This window comes from Aptenodytes forsteri, unplaced genomic scaffold, assembly GCF_000699145.1.
Source record: "Aptenodytes forsteri isolate BGI_AS27 unplaced genomic scaffold, ASM69914v1 Scaffold209, whole genome shotgun sequence".
Taxonomy (NCBI): Eukaryota; Metazoa; Chordata; class Aves; order Sphenisciformes; family Spheniscidae; genus Aptenodytes; species Aptenodytes forsteri.
Window position 1 is genome coordinate 1,275,389 of NW_008795034.1, and position 10,161 is coordinate 1,285,549.

A 10,161-nucleotide genomic window follows, 5' to 3' on the forward strand; every position below is an offset into this window, starting at 1 on the left:
ATTTATAAATGTGGATTGAAGACACTGTGCCCCAAGGGTACCACATTTTCTGTGGGTGTAGATACACAGAGAGACTAATAAATCAGCCTCTGTGCTAATAGAGATGCCTGCACTCTTGACTGTGACCCTGCTGGCTGCTCTCTCCAAGGGGTGACTTTGCTCAGACATTTATTTCTGAGAAGCATCTCCAATTACATACCCACTGGCGTGACAACTGCAAGTGCTTGTTCCAACACAACGTACCCTTTCCTCCTGGGGATGCTTCTGCGGAAACGTAGCTCAAGTCAGAACAGGCTCACGGGGGAAAGTCCTGCTGGAGGTGTGAGCTATGTTCTCCTACCACCACCGTTAGTGCGATTGTAGAGAGTGGCCCTCCTGGATTCCTCCCTCTTTTTTTTCGTCTCTTGTACCAGGGAGTGGAAGAAATTGTGGGAAGTGAGCTCCTGCTATATGTGAAATTCAGCAGGACTATGAATGTAACAGGAATCTCGTGAGTACCGGGGTCTAATCTGGACAGCAGACTACCTGGCACGAGTCTGGGTCCCCCACGCCAAGAATCCTGCCAGAATTGATTGTCAGCCACTTTAAAGAAGTAAAAAAGAAGATGTGGAGACCAGGGGACCAGATTTTGAGTAGTTTCACCATTTTCCCACAGTTCCCCTTAGCTTGTCCTTCAGGAGCATTTGACAGTCTTGTACTCTGTTATTCACTGCTCACTACTGATTAATGGGCTTCTAATGTCATTACTTATTTCATTATCCAACCAATCTGGAAGATCAGTCATTATCTAGGGAAAAAAAAAGACAACTTCTTACTGGCATTAAGTGCTTGGCTAGCAGGGTAAAGTGCAAGGTTCACATTTAAGCATAAGAGCAAGACACTATTAGCAAGAAAATCTGCAGTGAAAGCCATCTGTAAATTTGCATTATCCAGACAAAGAGTGGAGTCCAACTATCAGAGGAGGTGTTGCAAAACACAGAGATAAGTGAGGTAGTCCAAAAAAATGTAAGGACTGTATCAAGAATCATAGAATAGTTTGGGTTGGAAGGGACCTTTAAAGGTCATCTAGTCCAACCCCCCTGCTGTGGGCAGGGACATCTTCAACTAAATCAGGTTGCTCAGAGAGAGCCCAAGCAGAGCCTCAGGGAGTCGGTAATAACAGTGGTAGTAGTAATAATAATAATGATAATAATATACCTTGGAGGTCTGGTCCTGGGTCAGGCCTCAAGTGTGCTAGGTGCTGTGCAATTGCAGACAAAATGGCAAGTAAGTTCTTGCTTCAAAGCACTTTAAAACCACGTAGAAGGAGAGCGAGGCCAGACGGCTAGCGACAGATGGGCAGGGGAGAAGAGAGAGGTAACAGTGGCTGGCACAAGGAGGGTACGTCTCGGGGCACCAGCAGGCTCGCGGCTGTTTTGGAGGTGGTTTCAGGAAGAATAACAAGGTGCATATGTGGATCATTTAGGGGCGCTGGCCTGGGGGCAAGGGCCAGCCAAGGGCAAGGAATAAAGTGCTTGTTCAAAAGTGTAATGAGAGCCTGATAGTGGCTGACAGTGTGGGGTGCTTGAAGGCATGGGTTGATGTCCCAATGGGAATTGGAGACAGTGGGTCAACCGGGTACAAGCCATGAAGGGTCCTGGCAGTGGAGACACTGGCTTGTCTTGGATGCAGAAGAGAAGGGGGAGTGTGGAGAGGTATGTCCACATGGGGACATGTGGCGGGGAATGAGCTTTGCAGATGTCTTTTGAATGGCAATGCTGCAGCAGATGGCATGTGGTGATGGGCAGGAGCTTAGTGACATGATGCAGGTGTTGGTCAGACTTAAGAGGTCTTGCGTGTCACAACTGGGGAAGAGATGCTCGCTGAAAAAGAGACCCTGCCAGGGGTCTCGGAGGTTGGGTGTACCCAGCGCAGGTGGGTGCCCTGCAGAGACACCTGTATGGCTCTTGGCAAGCACATGGGTGGCCCTGGCTCCTCTTGTGCAAGGGTGCTTGCATCCTCATCCCTGTAACACAGGAGCGCCAGGCTGTACCCAGCTCACTCCTAGGAACAGCAGCAATGTCTCCATGGGAGGGAGGTGGGCACACTCTTGACTGCGTGCAGGGATCCCGTGCTAGCGTCCTCCAGGCTGGTGGGAGTGGACACAGAGCACGGCTGGCTGTTGGGAGGACTCATGGCATCGTGTGTTCACGCTCAGAGCTGCCCTGCAGGCATCTGTCCAGCACTTCCAAGGAGATGCCTGCAGACGCTGCAGGTCTGCTCTCACGATTACTGGGCTGCAGCTGAAGCCAGCCCTGGATGTTTCATTTGATCTGTGCCAACTCTGCGTTGCAAAACATATGAGCAAATCGCTGTTGCCCCCTGGAAGGAGCAGGGCTGCGTCCCAGAGCACACTATTCCCATGGCATTTAACATTCTCTGCAAAACCAGCTTTTATTTAGAACTGAACATCTGTTCCAGATGTGGTTATTCGCTGCCTGCGTTGCTGCGCTCCTGCCATTGTTGTCCTGCTACACAGTGAAAGGCTGGCATGAATTATTGAAAGATTGAGTTTAAATAAATGATAAACTGGTACTGTGTGTGCAGTTAAGTTTCTGTCCGCTCCTTACAGAGCCACACTGCCGGCTTTGATGTCCCCATGATGAGCTCGCACATCTCCCAGAACCTGCCGTCTCATCTGCCTGATGGGGCTGATCGAAGAGCATGGAGAGGGGCAGCCCAAGCATGAAGGTGGCCGAGGGGACGAGTCTCCTGGGGAGAAGGAGGAGCCGCAGCAGAGAAGCAGGCAACCAGAGTTTCCCTCCTGGCAAGTGTCTTTCTCATTTCAAACTGTTCCTCGCAAGGGGTGAGCTGGCACGGGGCGGGGGTTGCTTGCTGAGGACAATCGGTGCACCGGGAGGATGGGGTGGGAGGGATGCTGCCAGCTCCCAAGGGTGGGCAGCAGGGACAGTGCTGGGGACCGGCAGCAGGTGCGTGCGTTGGGAATCGTATAGAGCAAAGGATCCTTAGTTAAAATCCTAGAGTAAAACCTCATCCCAGGGGAACATCTTGTGGGACTGTGCTGAACGCAAACGTATCCAGACCATCTACGTGCACATGGTGTGAGGGCAAGGGGCACGCTGGGTTTGAGCCCACTGTGGGTCTAAACCATCCAAACCCTCCTTTCTTGTTGGCTCTCGGCTGGGAATTCCGAATGGATTTTTGGAAGCCTCGTAGTCTTGGAAATTGATTTTTTTTAATTCTTTTTTTTTTTTCTTCACCATTTTGAAAAATGGCTTGACTCACAGTTGCATGAGGCTGTGGGGATTCGCAGCAGACCATCTGTTTCAGCTGTTAGCAGTCATTAATTTTTTTCATATTTTTTGCTACTTTTGAGACACTTTGGGGGGAAAAAAATACATTTTTTGATGGCATTAGAGGACTTCAAAGTCGCTTACTTTTTTTTTTTTCTCCTCAGAGAAACAATATACAGTGGATGCCGTTGTTATAAAAGAATTACATTTTTATTGGGCTTTCTAAATGGGGAATTTGTTTCCTGTGGACATGCAGGAGGACACAGCGTATTGTTTATCTCCTTTCCACCATGCGTTTGGCTAATACCTGCCTTGCTGCTGTACTGCGATACATCTACTAAGGAGTTTTTTCTGGGTTAACTCTAATGCAGAAAGGCTTTCGTTTTAAAAAATATAGTGAGATTTTCTTTTAAGCCACTATGTTTCTGGAGCTAAGTACTTACTGATTAAATCAGCCTTATTGTCTCCAGTTATTCTACCCAGAAACTGGAAAATTACTCAACTCCTTGACAGGTGTTCACAGCTGATGGCTCAGATTTGTGGATCGAGTGCTGGGGCATATGGCATGATAAATAATAGAACAAACTAATCCTATTGACACTGTCCACCCTCCAGTCTGTGCACATTTATCCTTGTGCCTTGCTCTTGCTGTGCGACAGCCCGTTCCCTCAGCCAGCTCCTCTCAGAGGCGCTGCTCCCGAGCCACTGACCGACCAGTTTGGCTCATCAGTGTTTGAGCAAAGTGTCGTAGCGCTGTTTTTGCAAGGACCTCAGCTCAGCGTGATGGGCAGGTGTCCACCACGGGTTTGCTCCCCGTCTGCTTCATTAGTTTGTTCAGCCGGTGCTTGTGATGGCACATCATGCTGGAGTTTACCCAAGAGCCTTGCTGGTGGTTTCCTTGTTGCTTGTGTAGGGTTTTAAATGCAGCAAAAAAACTTCCTTGAGGTTAGGTGATGCTGGGAAATGGCAAAGGCTGGTAGCACAAGGGAGGGTGCAGTATCTTGCATGGAAACGTGTGATGGGGAGATGGTGGCAGCTCCTCCAGAGGATGCCGAGTCCTCGCTTCGTGCAAACATAAAGCTGTGGCGTGGCAATGGGCAGAGCAGAGAGCTCTGCACTGGGCTCAAGGTTGTGCTGGTTTGGGTCATGCATCCCTGAAAGCTGCGGACAGGACGTAAAACACGAGCCACGAACCTCCGGACCTACTCTTGAGTCTTACGATGGTGGGAGACTGCAGAACAGAAATCTTAGACCTGCCTGTTTCACCTGGGTGAAGTGACAGCCAGAGAGCTGTGGAGTATTTCCAACCGTCTGAACAGAAACTGAGTATCTTAGACCTGCCTGTGACACCTGGGTGAAGTGACAGCCAGAGAGCTGTGGAGTATTTCCAACCGTCTATTAGGACTGTGGCTTTCAGCAAGATTACAAATGCGTCCTGGAAAAAGCTCCTTCGAGCTGGCCAAACAGCCGTTATCGTTTCTGGGCGTGGGAGCTGGTTCTGCGCTTGGCAGCTGGCGCGGGGCCATGCCGCGGCCGAACCCAGCGTGTGCCACTGCAGAGCGAGCTGGCACCGAGGGACACCGCAGGGCCGGTGGCTCCTCCTGTCCTGCTGCCTGCTTCAAGGTGGCATGTGCTGGTAAAAACCAAATATCTCTATAGTGCAAAGCAAAGAGCCCGTAGGACGTGCCCCGAGAGCTCAGCGTCAGGTCTACATCCTCCCGCATGCATTCTTGGGTATGGCCTGGGTCCACCTCTTGTCCTTTGCGTGCGGAGCAGCAGGACGTGTCCCATCCCTGCATTTCTTGCTCTTATTTCGGAGCAAGGCACGTGCCCTGAGTAATCTGGGGCAGCCAGCGCACCGCGGTGCCTGCTGCAAGCTCGCCAGCGGAAGGTGGAGGAATGCACATCTGGAGGCTCAGAGATGTTTTGTGCCTGTGTGGTTTTCATTTGGAGGCCTTTCTGTTGTTGATTGACTTAATTAAAATTTAAAAAAAAAAAATGAGAAGCAGGCAGGATTGGGCTTTTTTTTTTTTTGAGATGCTTGGCTGAGGACTACAGAGCCAGTTTTTATTTTGAAATTTCCTTTAATTTTATTTTTAAAGTTCCCCCAAAAAATTTTGAGCTGCAAACTGAAATGAGGTATTAGACTTTGTAAACCCAACCCCAAATCTATTAACTGACTCAGAAAACATCTTCTGTTTTGCAAAGACTTTTTTCCAGGAAATTGAAAGTATTTCATTTATCTTCCAAACAAAAACACTGCTTATTTAAGATTAACTGAATTCACCAAGGTACTTAAAGTACCCCTCATATTTTTTGCCCGAGCACGGAGAAATGTGGGTTGGCGCTTGGCTGTGGGATGCTCTCCCCCTTCGCCCTATCTGCTGAAAGCCTCCTCCATGGTACAGAGGCTTTCTGGGGCATGGCTCGAGATTTGCGGATTTGATGAAGAGGGAGGAAGATGACTGGCGATCCCGGGGCCCCCGTTTGTTCTTCATGCCCCAACATGTGTCTGCCTTTGCTTGCAGCCATCCTCATCCTCCCTCCGTCAGGTCAGACCTCGGTGCATCCCTGAGAGACCCCACTTGCGGCACAGGGCACAGCCCTTCTCAGCATGCCTCAAAATCACTGCCCAGATCCCAAGTGAGATGTAAAAGTAAGAAAAAGGAAGAAAATATCTCCCCGACAGGAAATTTGCCTATTAACACCCCAGACACAAAAGTCTCAATGGAGCTTTTCCCCTCCGAACCAGCTAAAATGTCTCTCACTGATGGGAAGTCTAAAAATAAGCACGTTCTCCACAAACAGCTTAAAGATGTTGAAAATGAAAAGCAACAAAGGATGTAGAATGTATGAGTCACTAAATTACAGGGCTATCTTTCTAAGAGCAAAACAAAACAACACCCCCCCACCAACTGAAAGAAATCCAGAGAAACCACGCCTTTATCTAGTTTTCTGGGTTTGGTTTGGGCTGTTTGCCCCATGGTGCCTGCGCAGACAGTCATCTTATTTTTGTGGGCTAGCGAAGGGCTGAAACCTTATCCATTTTTATTACATAGTGTGCCAGAGCTGCTCTGTATAAATAACAAGAGTAAAACCAGTCTGCTCAGCAGCACGAACAGGAGGTGCTTTTCTATCGCACATGGGCATTTCTGTTGATTTTTTTTGGAGATAAACCCCCTTGCACGAGCTCGCTGGATGTCGAGCTTTCTTGTGGGGAAGAGTGTAAGCGTACATTTGTCTCGACAGCATGTTCTTCTGGCCTCGGCTAAGCCACAAGTGTTTGGAGACTCGGCTGGGAGCAAGAAGATTTTTGTGGGTGTAATCGCATTTGTCTATAGCTTTAGTTTGTTGAGATAATGTAATTAAAATGAGTTCTCGTTTTGTTTTCTTTACATATTCCCCACCCCACCCCCCCCTCCCCTGAAGGTCTCGTTTCGTGATGAGCTCCACTAGGGTGGACTCTGTTGCAGAACTGAAGCTTTTTTAGCATTTGCAGATGAGCTTGAATCAAAATCTTGGCGTTTGAGGCAGCAGGAAAGGGGATGGACTCGTGCCAAACCTATGCCTACATCTGATGTTTGCAGCCAGCCCCAATCTCTCTAATAGGCTGAAATGAAACCTTGGATCCAAGCAGATGGTAGGGCTGGAGACGCGAATCTGCCAGTGCTGCCTCATCCCAGACCTGCTGTTAGGGTGTGCAATGCCCTCGCCGGGGTACGAAGGAGCTGGAGGCTGCCCCTTTCTACCCATCATCATCAGCGTCTTCATCCACCCTCTTCCTCGCTGTGGCAGCATCTTCATCCACCCTCTTCCTCGCTGTGGCGGGGGGAGATGGAGGGCAGCAGCACCGGGCCAGGCTGCGTGAGAGCCCTTCCCCGAGCCCGTTGCGGTACCCGGCTGGCTCGCTCCCGGCCCAAATAACACATCGATCAATAAATCAGTTGCCTGGGTTGGCAGGTACAATAAAGGCTGTGCACAATGATCATAAATCCTGGAGTGGAGCTCGCTCAGCAGTGATTTAATCTAGATATTTAGTTCTGAAATGTGCTAATTAAACTTCAGAATAAAGCATCCAGTGCAAAAGCGAGATGAATAAAAAGTAAAAATAAAAGTTTCTCCTGGAATAATTAACCATCATTAAAACATAAAAATCCAGGCTAGGGAGCAATTGTACGCCTTCCACAAAGTGGTTCGTCAGAAATAATGGGATGAAATTAAGCAATACAAAAATGTAGGCTGAAAGTTGAAAAACTTATCCCACTTGTGAGACCCGTTAGACTGTGACATGTTACTGAACCCTCCCCAGGGAGCGGCCGAATTTCTCAGGATGTTTAAAACTGGACTGGACAGAAACCCCCTCCCCGATACTGTGGGGAATAATTACAGACCTTCTCACTTCAACGGGCCTTACAGATCTTTCTGAGTTTTAATTTCAGTGGGCCATCCCTAACCGAGCAAAACTATTTAATTTCAATAGAGGACTTTCTTGTCTGAGGGACCTCTAAGTTTGACCCAACGGGCTTTCCATCTAGATATTATAAGGGGTGTTTTTAAGACACCAGCCTCTTCTAAAATCATACACTGGCTTGCCCTGCCTCCCCTTGGACACCGCATTTATTGCTGCCATATTTACCGCGTGCTCACCCAACGCTTCGGCCACCGCTTTCCTTGGTCCCAAAAAAGGCACCCGAAATGAAATGGAGAGCTCGCCCTGCCTACGCGGCCCTGGGTTTGCTGAGCATCTCCCTACGAGCTGGGTGGTACCCAAATGTAATCACTCTGACTGGTGTACAACAGCTTGATAGCAAATTACATCAAGCGATAATCCACTTGTTATTAGAGTGACAGCTCAGCGCTGACAGTGACAACTATCACCGGTCCCCAACAGGCAGCCAGGCAGGTCTCTGACAACAACCTTCCCCGCCTTGCATAATTTTTCAGTGCGTTACTTTGCCACATTAGTATTATATTGTCTCTCGCCATATCATTTTCAGGAGCGTAATGCGGATGTCAGAGCGCTGATTTCCGAGGTAGCCCTCTCCTTCCGGAGAGCACGCCTTCCCATCGCCGCCCTCCGGCTGCGGGGAGCTGACGGCCCCGGGAGCTGCCTTGCTACCGAGGACATCTTCTTAAAAACAGAGGGTTTGACACGATCAGCTCTGTATTTTAACAAAGAAAAAGGGCCGCTGGCTTGGCTTATTTATGCGGACACAAGTTTGGAGATATTCTGGATGTATTTAGGGATTAATGAGAACTTGGTCCTTTAACGATTTTTAATAATAAATATATAAGCCTAATGGATTTTCCAGCTACTGTTTTCAGCCATGAAGGTTGGAACCTTTTTGGCTAATGTCTTCCAGAGCCGAAGGAAAGGAAATTAGCTAAAGGCAGGGAATAATGTTCCGCAAACGAGGGGCTTTGCCCCCACTTTACTCACATAAGCAGCCCAGATGAAGCTGAGGGAGTCACAGGTAAAAGTTTCCTTATGGATCAAGAAAAAAAAGAAATGAAAAGTAAAAGGATGTGAAGAGATCGGTCTGAGTCTCGCCCGGATGAAACAGCGTTCGGTCCCGTCATTCACCTTCCACTGGTGGTGCTGAGGGCCATGCTGCTGGAGCAGGAATTGCCCCCTCACTGGACATAGGAATGCCAATAACTTCATAAAAATGGTAAAATTGCAGGATGTAGCCAGGCCTGCGCAAGCCCTGATGGTTTGTAAGGGACTGGGACCGTGGCTAAATTCCTGCGTCTCCATCCAGGCCCGGGACCTGGTGAGCAGGCAGCGCGCAGGCACTGGGCAAGGGGCAGCGGGATGCAGAACTCCCATCCTTGGGCAGGACGGCTGAGCTGGTGAAGCAAAAATAGTTTAATATCAATGGAGATGGGATTTCTAGTTTGCATAAGGAGCAGAGAAAGCAAAAACCCCTCTGCCCGTGGTTCCTGATGGGGATCATGTTCCTTCTGAGGGTAAAATCCCAGCATGGGGAATGGCATGACCCACGAGGCTGAAAGGAAGGGGGCGGGAAGGGTTTTATGTCAGAAAAGTACAACACAGGCAGGATGTGGATTAAACACCTTTGAGCCATAAAATCGACACTGACTCTGAAAGCTTTGTTCAATGCTTACGCGATTGCGGGAGCGTTGCCGCAGATGCCGGGTGGCTGTTTCCAGATCCAACCGAGGCAGTTTTAGTTGAGCGTTGGGTTCCCATTAGAGACTCTTCTGCAGTCATCTGCTTTCACCAACAGACCATCTCTCCATGTATTTAGCCTAAACTGTCTTTAGCTAAATTTCACCCCACTGGAAGTACCCTGGCCCAGCTTTCCCCAGGTACAGCTTTTTCAGTGGGTTTGCCGATCCTGGGCAGCGATCCAAAGAGCGTGTGCTTCTGGTGCATTCAGAAAGGCAACTGGAAAGACAAGCAAGCCCCACCGAGCTCCGGTAACCCACTGAGGATGACTGCAGTAAGGAAAGGCATCTCCTGGCTGATTTGCGGTGGTAGTTTTAGCTCAGCTGAGAAGCCTGAGGAGATGCTCAGCAAGGCGGGAGAAGCGCACTCCTTCAAGCACTTGCTCTTTCACTCTGGAGAAGTCAGGACCCCCCCGGAGCTGCCAGCATCAGTGATCTGTAGCTACCTGCTCTGCTCCCCTGCCCTCCTCAGCGTCAAACAGAGGGTCAGGCAGCCTGGCTGGGCTGGGACACTGGGTTCAGGGAGACGCACACCTTTGTGCACACGGGAGCGCAGCAGACACGTGCAGACATGGTTTCTTCTCCTCCATTGCTGTTTCTAAAAAAAGAACCGGCAGCTTACCCCCGGCTCCACGCTATAAAGAGACCTGGAGAGCTTTCGGGGAGTGAACTTTCT

At 49.3% G+C, this 10,161-nt stretch overlaps 1 protein-coding gene across 1 annotated transcript in view; it reads left to right on the forward strand.

Moving 5' to 3' along the window:
* The first annotated feature begins 2,684 nt into the window (after positions 1–2,684).
* The window catches only part of CALN1 (calneuron 1), a 137,348-nt gene continuing 129,871 nt past the window's right edge, over positions 2,685–10,161 (forward strand). Inside the window, exon 1 of the mRNA XM_009276394.1 lies at positions 2,685–2,810. Within this exon, the coding sequence (XP_009274669.1) occupies positions 2,685–2,810 (126 nt within the window). The remainder of the gene's footprint in view (positions 2,811–10,161) is intronic.